The 16,871-nt window shown below is 43.7% G+C and overlaps 2 protein-coding genes across 4 annotated transcripts; one reads left to right on the top strand and one right to left on the bottom strand.

Annotated features, from left to right (window-relative positions):
- Positions 1-122: 122 nt before the first annotated feature.
- hnrnph3 (heterogeneous nuclear ribonucleoprotein H3 (2H9)) lies at positions 123-4,474 on the top strand. The gene is made up of 11 exons (XM_047029136.1): positions 123-216; positions 949-1,052; positions 1,173-1,328; positions 1,531-1,674; positions 2,498-2,636; positions 3,074-3,264; positions 3,367-3,459; positions 3,591-3,703; positions 3,786-3,921; positions 4,024-4,080; positions 4,192-4,474. The coding sequence occupies exons 2-11, from the start codon at positions 965-967 to the stop codon at positions 4,266-4,268; spliced, it is 1,194 nt and encodes a 397-aa protein (XP_046885092.1). The 5' UTR covers positions 123-216; positions 949-964; the 3' UTR covers positions 4,269-4,474.
- A 259-nt stretch (positions 4,475-4,733) lies between these two features.
- rufy2 (RUN and FYVE domain containing 2) lies at positions 4,734-15,714 on the bottom strand. 3 transcript variants are annotated; one of them, XM_047029134.1, is made up of 19 exons: positions 15,449-15,714; positions 14,736-14,877; positions 12,911-13,084; positions 12,625-12,742; positions 11,032-11,133; positions 10,755-10,878; positions 10,398-10,462; positions 10,227-10,292; positions 10,077-10,146; positions 9,809-9,910; positions 9,601-9,717; positions 8,941-9,108; positions 8,541-8,638; positions 7,097-7,216; positions 6,747-6,876; positions 6,493-6,587; positions 6,329-6,377; positions 6,104-6,184; positions 4,734-6,006 (listed from the first exon to the last, which is right to left on the bottom strand). In XM_047029134.1, exons 2-19 carry the CDS (start codon positions 14,809-14,811, stop codon positions 5,863-5,865), a joined length of 1,899 nt encoding a protein of 632 aa, XP_046885090.1. In that variant the 5' UTR covers positions 14,812-14,877; positions 15,449-15,714; the 3' UTR covers positions 4,734-5,862. The 3 variants fall into 3 exon arrangements, with proteins under 3 accessions (XP_046885090.1, XP_046885089.1, XP_046885091.1); XM_047029133.1 differs by lacking the exons at positions 14,736-14,877; positions 15,449-15,714 and adding an exon at positions 13,934-14,514; XM_047029135.1 differs by lacking the exons at positions 4,734-6,006; positions 6,104-6,184; positions 6,329-6,377; ... (3 more) ...; positions 14,736-14,877; positions 15,449-15,714 and adding exons at positions 7,223-7,947; positions 13,934-14,519.
- Positions 15,715-16,871: the final 1,157 nt, after the last annotated feature.

Raw genomic sequence — 16,871 nt, 5'->3', positions numbered from 1 at the left:
AATACCTTTAACGGTTAAGACGTATATAAACCTGCTAAACCTTGTATTAAAGTGATGGTTAGTAATTTTACTTTGGAGAAATCGGGAAGAAAACAAATGTGTACGGGGGTTTTAGACACTCATGTAGGAGGTTATTCTTAACCTGGCAACTTGTGCTGTGAATCAACTTGTCAGTGTCACCTGAACGAAAGGAGAGACCAGAAAGAGGACACGATTGTGAGACTATTTTATTAATTTCCATTATCGAGTGAATATTTGTAAATGATGGCTAGTTAAACGTGTTGTTATAAATGTCTTCATTTATAAAATAAAATTATGCATTTACTTGCCTTGCTAGCTCCCACATTTGACCGTTAGTGGTGTCCTACTGAACTGTACAGCTATCTAGGGTACAGTACCTAACCTTTGCTAACGATAGCACTTGGAGTTTGCTAAGATAGTTAGTTAACGTTACCTAGTTAGTAACTTAATGGAATGTAGGCATTAGATTGGTGGCTGGTAGCTTCAATAAATAAAATGTCTTAGCAACCGGCACCAACCAGTAGCCTCCAATTCTACTTTATGTAACCAGCTAGCTAATTAGCTTACATTGTAGGTACGCTACATGACAGTGCAAGTGTAGCTGGCTAACTTGAAATGGATAACTGCACTAGAGAGCTATCAAACCACATCACATCTCACAGCATAACTGAAGCTAGTTAGATACCGTTGGCCAGTTGTTATTAGAGCCAGCTGTTGAAGTGTACACCTGGAACTTAACACTCTGCTATTAGCATGTTCATAGTAATACATGGTGTATGACAGCTCTTACAGGGCCTATCTAGCTAGTCAGATGAACACTGACAAATGCATATATTTAGTGGTATATTTAGAAAGAGGTTTTACAGTTATTTTACTCAGTCGTGTGTCTGCTTACGAGGAATGTCCTTGCCGTTATGTCCTAACTAGGTCAGAGTAAGGGAGGATGTCGATGAATGACGAGGGCTATGTGGTGAGGATCCGGGGCTTGCCGTGGTCCTGCACCCAAGAAGAGGTGGCCAGCTTCTTTTCTGGTTAGTAGAAGAAATGCACTACACAATATCTACATTCTACCATTTTTTTGTGTGCTACTTACCATATAAAACAAACAAATGTGCTAACTGTGTTTATCTTTGTCTGTGGTCCTCTGTCAGATTGTGACATCGTTGGAAAGGTGAATGGGGTGTGTTTTACCTTCTCCAAAGAAGGCAGGCCCAGTGGAGAAGCCTTTGTTGAACTGAAAACAGCAGAGGACTTCAAGAATGCCATAGCCAAGGACCGTAAATATATGGGACACCGCTACATAGAAGGTGCACTTGAATTGTCTTGAATTTCTGTCCTTGTATTTTCCATGGCAGGACTGAGTTCCGTGCGCAGAAAGGTCATTATTTCATAATTTGACCAACGTATTATGAAATATGATGTCCCCGAAGTTGTCGTCTCGCTCTCCCTGTTTTGACCTCGTCCCATTTATTGATCTTTATTGAATGTGTTCCTGTTTCTGCCCTACAGTGTTCAAGTCCAACCGCAGTGAGATGGACTGGGTGTTGAAGCGCAGTGGGCCTGCAGACTACGACAGCTGCAGCGGCTGCATGCTGCGGCTGCGAGGGCTGCCTTTTGGTTGCAGTAAGGAGGAGATAGTGCAATTCTTCTCAGGTAGATGCTGCTCCATTAAACCTGTGTCCTGTCAGTTAGCAAACAGGCAGATAGACAGAGAGGGTTTTCCTCCAGGGTTATATTGGTTGCAACCACTGCAGGTAGATCATTGATGATTATTGATTGATGTTGTAGAATTAGTTGTGACAAAGGATACATGCACATTGTAGGAAATGTTACAAATGTATACTAATACATTTTTGGCTTTGAAGAACATGTGGTGACTTAATCCGCCTGGAAATTTACCTGCTGACTAATTGCAATGAGCAAAATATTTTTTTTTTAATCTCTGATTATATAACACTTCGCCTTGTTAATTATTTGGTTATTATTTACGATTTCCTGTCCACAAGTGTAATTTAACCCATTTTAAGTCGCTCCATGTTCTGGTCCAATCCTGCTTTCAATGTCTGTGTGTGCCCTGAGTATAGCCTGCGTTTTTTAACTACGATGTCTCAGTGCTTACTGTACTTAATATATACATATTATTGTATTTTAAGTGAGCCGTGTATGCCCTGACTTGATAAGACCGACAGATATCACACTGACATAATCCTATGGAGGGGAGTTGGGGGCAGGGGGGTCTCGGAGGAGGGTGAAGTTGCCCCAGGACTCTGATCTAGGGTCAGATGGAGGTTATTTTCTTCCTGGTGGTCATGGTCAACATGTGGGCAAGTAATACTGGTGCTAGATCAGGGCCTGGGGACAACTTGAGCCCTCAGGGAGAGAGTTCTAAGGCGTTGTTGTTTTGTCCAGATGGGTTATGTGTCAGCTTTGTTAACTTTGCCCCCCCTCTGTGGGGTTATCTGTCCTTGGGTTAAAGGGTTGAGAATCGTGCCAAATGGGATAACATTGCCGATGGACTACCAGGGGAGGAGCACAGGGGAAGCCTTCGTGCAGTTTGCCTCAAAGGAGATAGCAGAAAAGGCACTGGGGAAACACAAGGAAAGAATAGGGCACAGGTGGGGACAGACTGCAGACTGGGATAACTGGGTACCTCTGGTTGGTAAGGGGGGTATGGGTATGGGGGATCATGCATCTTTCCTCTTTAGCTAAAGATGGTATGATCATGAATTAGATAAATACTGTATCAGGAAGACTGAGTGGGGCAGTTACATAGCTATTGTTACAGTTACTTAATCTTTCTTATTTGGACATTTAGCTGTCATTCATGTGTGTATGTGTCAATAGTACACTGGGGGGGAAGGGGTTTATGTAGAGCTACTGTTGATAGTAGACCTCCACAGTCTATTGCCTCTGTGCCAAACCTTAACCACCCCTCTATACAGCATCATGCTGTGTGTCCTGTCAGCTGATGCCCCCTCCACCCTATGTTGGAGCGCCACTACGCTCCTGTCCTAACCCACCTCTCCCCCACCTCGCCTGTTGACCTCCACAGGTATATAGAGATCTTTAAAAGCAGCAGGAATGAGATCAGGGCCTACTATGAGCTGCCACGCAGGGGAGTCGGCCAGAGACCCGGCCCCTACGACAGGCCCATGATGACCCGGGGTGGGTTCTTTGGGCCGGGGCCCGGCCGGGGAGGGGCCCTGCTGGACCAGATGCGCAGCGGAGGAGGCTACAGTGGTGGTAACTAAGCGGGTTCTGTTCTGGTTTTGTTCAATCTCACCTAGCTCTCTTATTTGTCAGTTTCTCCATGTCTTATTGTCTCTCCTTCTCTCTCCCCTCAAGGCTACGGAGGTTTCGACAACTACAACGGCTTTAATAACTATTGCTTTGGCAACGGGATGTTTGATGAGCGGGTGAGAGGCGAGAGGGGGAGAGGTGAGTTTTGCTGCTGCTGCCTGGCACTCGTTTCTCTAGTGTCTATGGTGGTCACCAGTTCATACCAGTTTGAGAAGTTTACAAATCCTAAAGTATCCTTTTTCTGTGAACCTTGAAATGTGCGTGTGTAGGTATGGGAGGCCATGGCTACGGTGCAGGAGATACCAGCTCTGGGTTTCACAGTGGACATTTTGTGCACATGAGAGGTCTGCCCTTCCGTGCCACCGAGGGAGACATTGCCAATGTAAGAGGACCTCAGTCTGTCACCCCTCCCCTGAACCTAGGAATACTGTGTGTATCTTGTTAAAAGATGTGTGTGTGTGCAGTTCTTCTCCCCTTTAAGTCCTCTGCGGGTGCACATTGACGTTGGTCCTAACGGGAAGTCCACCGGGGAGGCTGACGTTGAGTTCAGGTCCCATGAAGACGCTGTGTCAGCCATGACTAAAGACAAGAACCACATGCGTACGTACAGCCACTCTCCACAAGCAAGATGGAATAAGTCTGCTCGGTTTAGTAGGAAGCTACATCCTCCTGTTTTGTCCTAATGTTTATCTCTTTGTACAGAACACCGGTATATAGAACTCTTCCTCAACTCAACAGCAAGTGGGTCATCAGATATGGGTGAGTGTATTCTTTATCAGTGACATACGCGTCTCCAGCAGTGTGAGAACAGCAGTCTGAGGCCCACCAGGAGGCTGCAGCCATTTCTGATTCTGACTGACTCTCTTTCAGGCCGTGGCGGTGGTGGTTTCTATGGTAACTCTGGCGGCGTAGGCTCAAGGGGAAGTGGACTTCGAGGGGTATTCTGAAGGGGAACTGTGTGCTCCAACCAAACATTGTTGGAGATTTGTTTTGTATTTGAATGTTTTCACTTGTTCATGAAAAGTAAAAAGTACTAAGGTAGAATATTTTCCAGTCTCAAAGAGTGGAATAAAAATATATATTTAAGCTGTTGCATAGGTGAAACAGCAGCTATTGTACATTTTGCTTAATAAATTTTATATTTAATTCTCAATTTGAGTCATGGCTACAAATCTTGATAGGTGTATTTCTATTAAAAGAGTTGTCCTCCTGCCTAATATTTCTTGGGGAAAAAATACATTGTCACGCGTCAGTATGTAAAATAAAAACAGATTTAAAGGCAAGAAAGATAACTAGTTTGCGCCACCTTTAAATCAATGCCATGTACATAACATTTAGTGAAGACAATAGTTCAACTATTTGATATACAGTATGTCAATACTGTGCAAATGATATCAATACTCTGACAATCATTTATACGAGTGAGATGTAATACATCAGTTTGTATTTCATGAAAACCCTTAATTCCACTTCTGGAATATTATAAATTGTAAACATGGTTTTGTTGATTGAATACAAAACAAAATATACAGCTTGTGTTTAAGTGGTTACATACAAATTAAACATGTGCTGTACATAAAATTCTTGGCCAAGTCTTTAAAATGTAACACTTAGGACAATATTCAAATAATAAGCATTAAAATAACATAAAACATAAATACTCTGAAATTAATATTTGTCCAATTGACAAGAAATTGGCATTATTCCACATATACTTGTTGCTATTTTAGCGTAAGAAGAGTTATAATCACTGCTCCACCACTGCATGACTTCATGAGTCAGTTTAGTTTTTTTCAGTCGGTAATCCAAAGTCAGCAGAAAAGGTTGTGTGCTGTTGCTTGTACTTCCTGTCTAACATCTCAGAGCAGCAGTGGAAGGTTAGTGCTTTTGATAAACATACATGTGTCTATTGTACCATGCAGAGACAAACCTGTTCAAGCAACAACTATAGTTTGGCTTGTTAGAGGCACATTTGTAGAAAGCCAGTTAGGACCAGTCATCACCAGAAATTACAGGAAATAAAACCTCAAGAGGACAGGGAAACTACAGGTGCTCTCCAGGTCGAGTCCTACATCGTTGACCAACATAAACACAACATACAAATGTGGGTCCTCATTCAACCAAACACTCCTCAATGAGTTGTATTGTAAACATGTTGTGAATACCATTATCAATGTTTGTTGAATTGTATTGCATTTTAAATGCAGCTATGTGGGTAAGCTACCTGGAACACTGCTGCTGGCCCTGACAGTCACTGAACAACAGATTCAACATCAGATTAGGGGAACCTATGGAATAGCAAGGTCAGAGGACGCCTGTCGTTCGTAATCTAGAGGAGACTGGAGAAGGTTAATCATTGAAACCTTAGTGTACTTGAACATTTCTATTGAGGTTAGGTTAAAGGCCAGCGACAACACGTAGAATGTAAACGATCCATCCTTATAACAGTCCTGCCTGCGCCGAGGTGTCAGCCTCTTGTAAGTAGGTGGAGTTAAAGCTGTGAGGGAGTGTTCGGGACAGGGAGAGGGGGGGGGTAGTGTCTCACGTGGCATTGGAGGAGCAGCGCTGCAGGAGGAGGGCGTGGCATGTGTCGCAGACTCGGACCGGTTTGGGAGAAGCAGGAAGAGGAAGTTCGTTGTCGGAGCAGGCGTTACAGAAAATCTCCCCGCAATTCCTGCAGTGGTGCTGCAGACGAACCAGACAGACAATATCTGTGACTTCTCAGTACAGCATTGCGAGCTGAGATTGTATGCTACTGTGATAACCTTTGTGTTCCCCCTACCTTTCTTCTGGAGATGGAGAACTCCTTCTCACACAGCTTACAGTGTGTGGCTTCCTTGTCTTTCAGCCAAACCTGTCCCCCCTGAGACAAATACTCTTTACATAACTCACAAACAATTCCGCACATTAACTACAGGCTCCTGGGCACTATTCCCGCTGTTCTGTCATGTCAAGTGATGAATATCATCTTCCAGAACAAGCATACAGTAGATGTGGAGTCACTCACCTGAAGAGCTTTATTTGCTTCTTTTATGTCTTCAATTTTGAGCTTCGATCTATGATCATAAAAACCACAACAGAGGAATTAATTCCTCCATCAAGTCAGCATCATATACTATATCATACATGATATTAAAGTTGAGCTGGACTGGATCATTAGGATGTCAGTACTCGCTGAGTTTGCAGCCCAGCTCCTCCAGGGCCTGCTCCTGCTCCTCACAGATCCCCTTCAGCTGCTGGTTCTCATCCTGCAGACGGTGGAACTCCTGCAAAACCAAACACGCACTAGATGATACATCCCACATACTGGATGGATCCAGACACAATGCCCTCATCAACACAGTCTCTCTGTCTCTCTCTGTCTCTCTCTGTCTCTCACTCTCCGTCTCTCACTCTGTCTCTCACTCTCTGTCTCTCACTCTCACTTTTTTGAGTCCATTGATCTGCAACGCTTCGGCACTAAGCTGGTTGACTGAGTCTCTTTCTCTTTCCAGATCGTTCTGTAACGTCTGGCGCCACTCCTTCTCAATCTTCAGGTCTGTCTCCAGCTGTTGCCTACGGGAACAGAAAACGACACCAACTTTAGGCCACTTCACAATTAGCAGTGAATAAGAACTCAAGGTTACAGTAGTTATACACAATATATGTAGTTAAATAAGGTAAGAACAAGAACAACATGCAGATACTTTTATCTAAGAAGAAAGTGAAGGACGTAGCAGCCACAAAATTGGTGTAGCTTTTCAAAATTTTCATTGCATTTGACAACATTACTCACAGCTGCTTCTCTCTCTGGGCAATTTGTCTCTGCAGCATGTCGGCCTTGTTTGCAAAGTCCTGCTTGAATTTACGAGCTCCGTCCTCGGCCGTCCAGCGGTCGCGTTCCGCCTCCTGTAATCTGGTGTAATTAAACCAACCGGGTAAAACTCAGGCTCCAGGCCACATGGCCGGGGGGCAGGAAGGCGGAATGCTATGGCACAAACTGGCAACGAAAAAAGGGGAGGGCCAAGCACCTCCAGGCAAACTGATAGAGGAAGAAGGGACGGCCAAAATAAGAAAACAGGAAGTGTGTAGCATTTGTTTATGGGATGGATCTCTGATGTTTTAACTTCACTAACACTCTTTGACGAATGTGACAAATCCAATGATTCCACAATAGATTTGAGCCACAACCAACATTTCAAAACATCTAACTTTATTGTTTCAAGTGATAAAAGACAACTGTTATAATATGTTTTGTTGGCTATATTTGCTCTAACAAATATGACTGAGTGGATTATTATCATTATTACAGTAGCATAGTAACAGTAACAGTATAACAGAATTCACCACAAAACTCCCCGGTGAGCAAAGCCTTGAACTGATACAAAACCAAAGGACTACAGTACTTATCAAAGAGCCATCTCCACAGGGAGTAAACCATACTGCATGTAAACTAACCCCTGTTTAGAGAGGGAGCGAGGGAGTGAGAGAGAGAGAGAGAGATAGAGAGAGAGAAGGTGTGCATTTAGTGTCAGTGTTTAGAACGAGATGTCCTTGACTAGCTTGTACTGATGCTCTGTGTCAGTGCTGGCACACTTTACAAAGGACATGGCTAGCGTCCGTGTCTGGCTTAACAAGTCCTTATCACTGGTCACATGACAAAAAGTAGATCAGTGCAAGGACAGAACAGGGGACACAGAAGAAGAGTTGTGCAGTGATGTAGAAACGATGGACAAATGAATAGATGAAGGGCAAAATGTGGTGACGATGACGGGCAAAGAAGAAAACAAAGGGGAAACAAGGATGTCAATATCAGTGAATCTTCATGTCACCAAAAAGCCTGAAGAAACTGTTAAACAAAGCATTCCTTAAGTATCCCAAACTAGATGGCAGTCAACCAATGGGAGAAGGAGACAGAGAAAGAGAAAGGGAGGTGGCTGTTGATTGGGCCATGACAAAGCTATGGGTGCATCACATCAACCAACCAGCCTAAAGCCAGCTGAAAGCCAATTAAAATGACCTGAAACGATGGCCAAAAGGTAAAACAAACACTCATAACAAATACTGACGTGCAGAAAGAGAAGGTGGTGTACATGCCAGCATGGATGAGTTTAATGGCCAACCAATCGCCAGTCAAAACACACCAAGAAGCTGTGTGAATCTGATGCATTAGGTCTGGCTACATCATGTCGACTAATCAGGCATCATCAGCGTTTGAGATGAATGATGTTAGGTCTTACCTTTGCTCCAGCTGTTTCATTGTCGCCGTGATCTGATTGGTCTTCTCCTCCAGTCGGGTGATCATGTCGTTCTTCTGCTTCATCCCATCATCAGACGTCTGTCAAACGGCAACCAAACACGTCAACACGAGACCCCTTTGCATAACTTCACATTTTATTGCATGACATTTCCTAACATCAAGCTACAGACACTGATGATAAGGGACAATACACCACATCAGATCTAATCTGTAAAACCACATACAGTAGATGAACCTGATCAGAAAACAGGTTCAACCGATGGCAAACGAAAGTCAAATTATTGAGAAAGTATAGAGCAGCATGTGCTGCGAATACAGAGAGAGAGAGAGAGAGAGAGAGAGAGAGAGAGAGACTGGTATGGTGTGGGCAGGGCCCTTACCTGCATCTTCTGGTACATTTCCACGTTAATGGCCTTGACCTCGTCTAGCTGATGCCGTAGACCAATCAGAGTGTCCTGTTTCTCGTGGATGTCCTTCTCCAGCAGCTTCATGGCCAGCTCCATCTCCTGCTTCATGCTCACCTGAACCACCAGTTCATTCTCTACATCCTGACAGGACAGAACACTCTGGTAACTAACCATTCCTTGTCTTACCAAGATAACCCAACTAAGTATATTGTTAACTAAACGTATGGCACGGCTAACTAAATACCCAACTAATACAAAATAATTCTACTTGGCCGTTACAAACCTGTGCCATCAGTTTATTCCCCACATCCTGGAGAAAAACAAAACACAGTAGGAACAAACCATGCATCTCCCCTAAACTTTCCCCAGTTCCCAACTCTCTTCAGTATAGCTAAAAAAGAACAGTTACAGACAAAAAGATAGGCCTTTGCTGACAGACACAGACAGACAGAAAGACAGACAGAAAGACATACAGGCCTGCGCTGACAGAAACAGACAGACAGACAGACAGACAGACAGACAGACAGACAGAAACAGACAGACAGACAGACATACAGGCCTGCACTGACAGACACAGACAGACAGACAGACAGGCCTGGTGTGACACACACAGACAGACAGACACAGACATACCTGCCGTAGCTGGCACTCCTCCTTCAGCTGTCGCTGGGCCTCGTTATACATCTGGTCCAGCCCCTGGCGAGACTGTTTATACGTGTCTCTCTCCACATCCACATCCCCCTGCGTCACCTGGCCAATCACACAGCACCACACAAAGCAAAGTGTGAGCGTCAGGCTGAGTTGTGGGTGAAATCAGAGGAACGTCCAACAGGTACAGTACCTCCAGGTGCTGCTGGGTCTTCATCAGGATGATAGTGTTCTCGTTTCTCAGCTGGTGGTTCTCCTCCTGCAGCTTGATGATGTTGTTCTTGGCTATGGCCAGCTGCAAATCAAACCAATCACCATCCGTCCACATATGTCAGAGACCAATCACAACTCAGTCCACATATGTCAGAGACCAATCACAACAGGCCAAAGGTTACAGTGTTTAACTTCTGTTATAGGTGTTACGAGGTAGACTGGTAATGAAGAAGGATACACTGTCCTACCTCCTCGATGAGTTTAGAGTTGGATTTCTCAAGAGAGTCCACCCTGCCCTGTAAACCGTGCACTGTAGAACTGAGAGAGAGAAATATACATCTTTAGCTACATTTCAAAGTCAACCACTCACCAACTCTGAGACACTTCTCGAGACTTACTTCATTTGTCTGTTTAATTCTTCAACGTAGTTCTTTTGGTCTAAAATGGCAGCTATTTGACTGTTTCTGTTGAGAAAAGCCATCAAGGTATATATTAATTTTTTTGCTTAGTTCTATTTGTCTGCAAGGTGACAAACAATCAGAGGACATGTAGAATTGCCTCCACCGTACCTCTCTTCGCTTCTATAGTCATCTATGTCATTCTTCAGGTACATGGAGAAGTCAATGACCCCCACCTGGAAGGTGAAGAACAGTCAACATCAGCTAGATGAACATAAGGACCAAATATTGACCTGTCTATTTAAAATATCAATTGTTGGCCTTTTTTGGGCAAAGACAGTTAAGAAGTAGACGAGATGTAGGGGAGAAAGAGAGGAAGACAGAGCCGAAATCAGGCCTCAGCCCATATGGGACGCGATCAACCGGTTGAGCCATGGTGGTGCGATCAATGATAAACCATCCAGTAAACCCAACATGAACCTGTTGTTATGTATCCCCAGTTCTAGTACTCTGCCTCTCCCTCCTCACCTGGGTGTCCAGATCCTCTCCCTTCACACACAAGTTGGCGTCGATCACATTGAGGCCCACCAGCAGGCCCACAATGACCGCTCCCTCCTCTTCCAGCATGACTGCAGAGCTCTCATAGAAGTCACTGAGGACACACACACACACACACATTTGCGTGTGTATCTGCGCTTGTGTGTATGACTGTAATCATGTGTTCGCCCTGTGTCTGTATATGTAGTGTAGGTGTGGGTCTGGACAGTAGGTGTGCATTCAGCATGAGTGTGTGAGTGGTGTATACCTGAGCAGATCCTTCCTGGTGATGAGGAGGCGGAGGTAGTCTGCCAGGCGCTTCTGCATCAGAGCCAGACGCAGCCAAGCTCTCGCTCTTCCCAAAGGAGTCCTGGGGACAGACGATGAAAGAGAGATAGAGAAATAGATAAGATAGATAGAGGTGGGTGGGTCGAGAGAGAAAACTCTATCAAAAGTGAGTACTACTGTTCCGACGGCGTCACTAAAACATGAACACTGTTTTGTACATGTGGCACCAACAAGTTCTCCTGAGAGCAGGTTTCAGACCTTTCATTTGAGTACCATATTAAGCAAATCACCAGAACAGCATTTTTCCATCTACGTAATATTGCCAAAATACGAAAATTCCTCTCAAAGGATGATGCTGAAAAACTAATACATGCTTTTGTTACGTCCCGATTGGACTACTGCAATGTGTTGTTCTCTGGCCTCCCAATTACCTACCTAAAAAACTTACAGCGGGTGCAAAATGCTGCTGCTAGACTATTGACTAAAACTAGAAAGTTTGATCATATAACATCGACTCTTATCTCTTTACACTGGCTCCCTATCCAAGCCAGAGCTGATTTCAAAGTTCTACTACTAACTTACAAATCTCTGCATGGATTGGCACCACTGTACCTCTCCGGTCTCCTTGCACCCTATTGCCCCGCAAGGTCTCTAAGATCTCAAAATGCCGGCTATCTGGTAATACCCAAAGTTAAGAAAAAAACTGCTGGAGGTAGGGCGTTCTCATATAGAGCACCTCTTCTTTGGAACAAATTACCCATCTCAATTAAGGAAGCTGATACTGTCTCGACATTTAAAACTAGATTAAAAACGTTCTTGTTTAGTCAATTCTATGATTGTTAAAGGGAAGTATGTGTGTACTTTCTATGTAAACCTGGGATGTGTGCTTGCCTATGTGTGTATCACATGTAACTTTTAAATTTTAATTATAGCTTATGTTCACATTGCCCAGCTAGATGTTACAAATAAAGTAAACCTGTTACTGTATATTGTTAGTATTATTATTATTATAGTTCCGTTGCTGTATATTGTTACTGTTATAGTTTTTATTACTAGTTGGAGACAACGGGGGACTGGCTGTTTTCATCCTTATTCGTATAAGTATAACCTACTTTAGAGTTCTTTCCCCTGGAACAGATTTCATGTTCCAACTGAGGGGGGCTGTCGTTGTTTTGGTGTGTGGGGCTGCATCAAATACCCTTTTTGCTGCAGTCTCGAAAGCTATTCAACCGTTCCCCTTCAGTGGGGAAAGCTGAAGTGAAAGTCCATCTCCATCTGTCTTTCTCAGATTTCTTAAGGGTATCAGTTACCACAGGAGGACATCCACTTTTAAATATTTAGTCGCTACACAGGTGAAACAAGAACTTTAAACACTTTTATACACACATATACTGAGTCTTTACTAATCAGTCTTTTACATTACGTCACATTTCATTCATTTAGCAGATGCTTTTATACAAAGAGACTATCTTTAAATCTTAATCCAAGGGATTGGTATCCCTGTAGGCATCCTGGTACTTAAGTGATATCAAAGTGTGTTCTGTTGTGGTTGTGGTGGTGCTGTGGTCCGTACTTGAGTCCAGGAAGGTCTCGGACACTGGCTGAAATCTCTCCTGCCTCTGGACACAGCTTCTCCACCAGTTCCAATGGACCCCACAGGGACTTGTTAAACCCCAGGAATGACTTCTTTACTGCAGACATTCATGGAAACACAAACACAACCACACTCAGCAACATCTGTAACAATGCAATCACGCAATAGTTTTTTTGTGATGATGAAAAGTAAGTTTCTTTCCGTAAAGTGTCTGCAATGAAGATAACAATGATAAAGGTTTTGTTGGTTGTGTTAATGCAAGTACCTCTGAGGCCATGCTTTAAGCAGTGCTCCATGACAACGAAGAACTGTTGAAGCGGTGGGTAGTCAGAGTCCAGAGTGCGTCCAAAGCTCAGTGCTGACTCAATTAGGCCTTTGATGCTTAGCTTGGCCATGTTCAACAAGTTGGCTCTCTCCATTGCCATGGGGTCCCGCAGGGCTAGGGCGACACACACACACACACAAACAGACATTATAAATGTTGTACACTGCTAGCATATCAATAAAAAGTAATTGATAACAAGACAAACCAGCTCCCTTTTCTTGGTTCCCTGAAGTGGTGTACACACCTGATGCATGTTCTGTACACAGTGTACTACAGGGTTGCATCCTGACCAATGAACAATAATTTCTTGTCAACTGAATGACAAACATTATTTGGTTGCTCTGGAAACCCCCTCTGGGGTCTGTCACTGGTTAAAGAAACCTGGTTCACAGCTTTTCATTAGAATGTCTGATAGTAACCTAGGCCCGGCTTCTGTTAATGTCTCAGCTCCACTGTTGTTACTCATTCACAGAAGTGTTTGGAGTATGCTACACAACAATGTTTGAGGTCACTCAAGTCATTATGGGCTTTTGTTCATGTTACCTTAAGGACCCCCCCCCCCCCCCCCCCCCCCCCTCATGATTATGTGGCACAAGACAAGAGACTTTTCCTGCCCCACAGTCGGATTCTGTAGTTACATTTCTGTAACATGGCGCATCTCTCCATTGCTCAAAGCCTATGGCACCATAGTAACAGTAGCAAGCATCACATCATCACAGGGGGCCCGGGTGTGGTTCTAGACAGCTATTGGTTCGTCGATAAACCACATGTTAAGAATGTACGGTTCTTTACGAAATCTGACAACAGTCTTTGAATGCAACTTGATGACAAGCTTTAAGCTACCGTTTCTTTGCACAAATAACGTGATTGAGCAATCTGATACAATAACACATAAATTGCAAGTGTTCAGATGCGGTTAGTTCTAAAGTGAGTTTAACGGTCAATGTTGCTAGGTCTAATTACCTTTGACACTCCACTCATCGGAGAGTGACGTTCTGTGTTCTGCTACCTTTGGCAGAACGTGAATGCTTCCTGAAAAGGTCTCCGATGCTTTCCTTGCGAGAGCAAATATGGGAGCCTGCCATCTCCCATCCCCTGCTCTCATGGTCGTGCTGCCACTGCTACTGCTGTTGCTAACGTTAGCTTTTTCACAAGTCGATTTTTCTTCTTGTAGCCTCAGAATTCCGAATACCTGTGCTTTCTCCTTACTAGTTTCTGCCTCTGCTAATGCAAGGTCGTGTTCTGCAGGTGTCGCCATCGTCGAAGTCAAAATGAAACGGTCACGGCCAGTTCACCTGACAACCATGGCACAAAAATGTCTGGAATAGGATTTAGGAAACAATGACCGGTTCGCTAACCCACTTTGGGTTGCTAATCTTCCCATCAAGTTGTGCTTACATGCTGAATGCTAACAGCCCTTTTGTAAATTAATAAATGAGAGTATCGGATTTGTTAAAGCGCTGAAGAGTTCTGTTTACACCGAGTACGAGGCGAATCTCCGTTGCACCGGAGGGGTGGTGTCAAATGCTCAGAAGACACAAAAGCACTACGTAATGGTTTCGTACCAGAGATGTTCGTTTGCTACCATCTACTGTCAACTACTAGCATTACATCTGCACTGTATCTATATTAATGTAATTGTACCATGCAGTTGTTTGCAAAGTATTTCCAGATGCACAAGAAATCACATGTAGTTATATACAAAGACATGTAATGCAGACTGTGATGACGTCTAAAGTAGTTGTTACTGTTGTTATTGTCCTACCTTGGTTGTATGCCAGTCGCTCCATGCTCTCACTGTGTGTGATACCCCAGCGATGAAGACTTTGTGGAGAGTACATGATGAAGAGGTGATTAGAGTCTGTCCTTGGTCACACTGATGTGGATGGGCTTCACCAGAGAAAGATCTGCGACATAACCGGGTATGAGAAATGACTGTGTATTCACATGGCATTGTAGTTATTCTTTTATGTAATATTCTCCATGTAAAGATATCTATTGGTCTGTGCTTTGACCAATCACAGGAAATTCTCCTTGTGGAACAGAACAACATCATAAACCTTCTTTAAAGGCAAGATTCCATGAGGAACATAAAGGACTTTGCTCTTAGTTCAGTGTCCTCTCCACACCCTGACTACAGCTACACTAAGGAGGTAACTCTCAACCATGTAGTATGCTGCAGTCCCTCTAGTTGGCAAGTAGTGAGCCAGGATCATATGACTCTGATTTCCTGCTGCACCCTCCAATGGGCCTTCTGTCTCCTTGTCTCTCAGATCTGTCTGCCTGTGTTTTTAACAGTCTGTCTGCAACTACGATCGCTTTGTCTTCCCAACTGCATGTCACACTTGTCAGTTTGTTTGTCTTTCGGGCCCAAACAGAATGCATTGTCATGTTATGCCCACAGCCGCCCCCATCACAACCCTCTTGTCTTGTAGAACACACACACATGCACACATGAAGCTAGTTCTACTGACTTACCTCAGAGGGAGCGGCAGTAGTGTTATTGCTGTGGTTGACAAGGGTTGGTTCTACTTGGTTCTGTAGTTCCCAGTCCAGGACTAGTCCAACAGTTCTGGTTGTTGATCTAGCTACCAGGAGAAGGGTTTGTTGATGCTCTGGGCCGTGTTTCTGGATGGGTCTCATCCCTCGGCAGTCCCGGCCGGAGCAGAGAGCAGGGGGTGATGTCGCTCCAGGGAACGGATCAGACCACACGCCACACACACACACACACACACCAATACACACACACTCACGTAGCTGAGGCAGAGAGAGGGGGAGGGGCCGGGGAGGGTCGTCAAGGGTAGGGAGGAGCCTCCACTGCCACTGGAGGGAGTGGGGTGGACAGAGGAAGTCTGCAAACACTGGCCAATCCCTAAACGAGAAGATGAAGGGGATGGCGCAAGCTTGTACACACTGGCCAATCCCTGTTCTCTTGCAGCAGATGGAATGTAAAGCCATTCAGGAAGAGGCTTTTTTTTGTGGCAGCGCAGCCTTTCACATGAATGAATTGCTTCTGAAATTCTGCCCGTCGTTTATTGCAACAGTGGATCAGGGAGTGAAACTGATAATAACCTTTTACAATATAAAGGCTGTCTTTCGATCACTTTATTTTCATAAACCTAAACATTATTTAACAATTTAACATTTTATTCATTAATGCTTTTATCCAAAGTGACATAAAATAGTGCTTATAAGAAAGCACAGCAGAAAGGGTGCATAGTTCTGATAGTTTCAATCAAGGAACGGTCTATCCAGGCACAATGTAAAGTAACCACATCTCAGCTACCAGGCACAAAAATAATATGTTTATTATCCCGCAACCACAATATCTTATCTTATTATCTATCATATCACATAACAGGACAGATGACAGTGCAGCAAAAAGAAGGTCAAATCTTGACCTTGTTCAACATCAAAACAATTTGCGGGTGTAGTCTCTCACAAGACAGTGATACAACATGATCCAATCCACGAATGTATTTGTTACTTTAAGTATGTCGGCAATATTCCCCTTTTCCCATGTATCATAATAATTAGATAACTTTCTGATTGTTACATTTTCCTTTTTAATGGTTTTGTCGTGTACTGCCAATGGGTGGCAGTAGATACCAAAGTAAGATTTATTGGTTCAAGGTCTGATTTTGTTCTGGAGAAGTCCAAATCAGATTGGATTGACAAAGAAAATAGAAAAATGCTGGATTTAAAATTGTATTGTTCCCTTTGCAAAAGATTCTTAAAGAAGTTTCTTGGAAATCTGTTGTATGCATCCAGGTTAAGTACCTTTAAGGTCAAATGTATTGGAGTCTAAATCTGAACCACCAGTTTCTTCTATATTAGTTATCAATTAACTTTGAAGGTAATTAGTTACATGGAAATGATCTATGATCCTCTCACTGTCGGC

The sequence above is a fragment of the Hypomesus transpacificus genome, chromosome 11 (genome assembly GCF_021917145.1).
Source record: "Hypomesus transpacificus isolate Combined female chromosome 11, fHypTra1, whole genome shotgun sequence".
Taxonomy (NCBI): Eukaryota; Metazoa; Chordata; class Actinopteri; order Osmeriformes; family Osmeridae; genus Hypomesus; species Hypomesus transpacificus.
The sequence above is the reverse complement of the archived record's forward strand: the minus strand, read 5'-3'. Positions and strand labels throughout refer to the sequence as shown.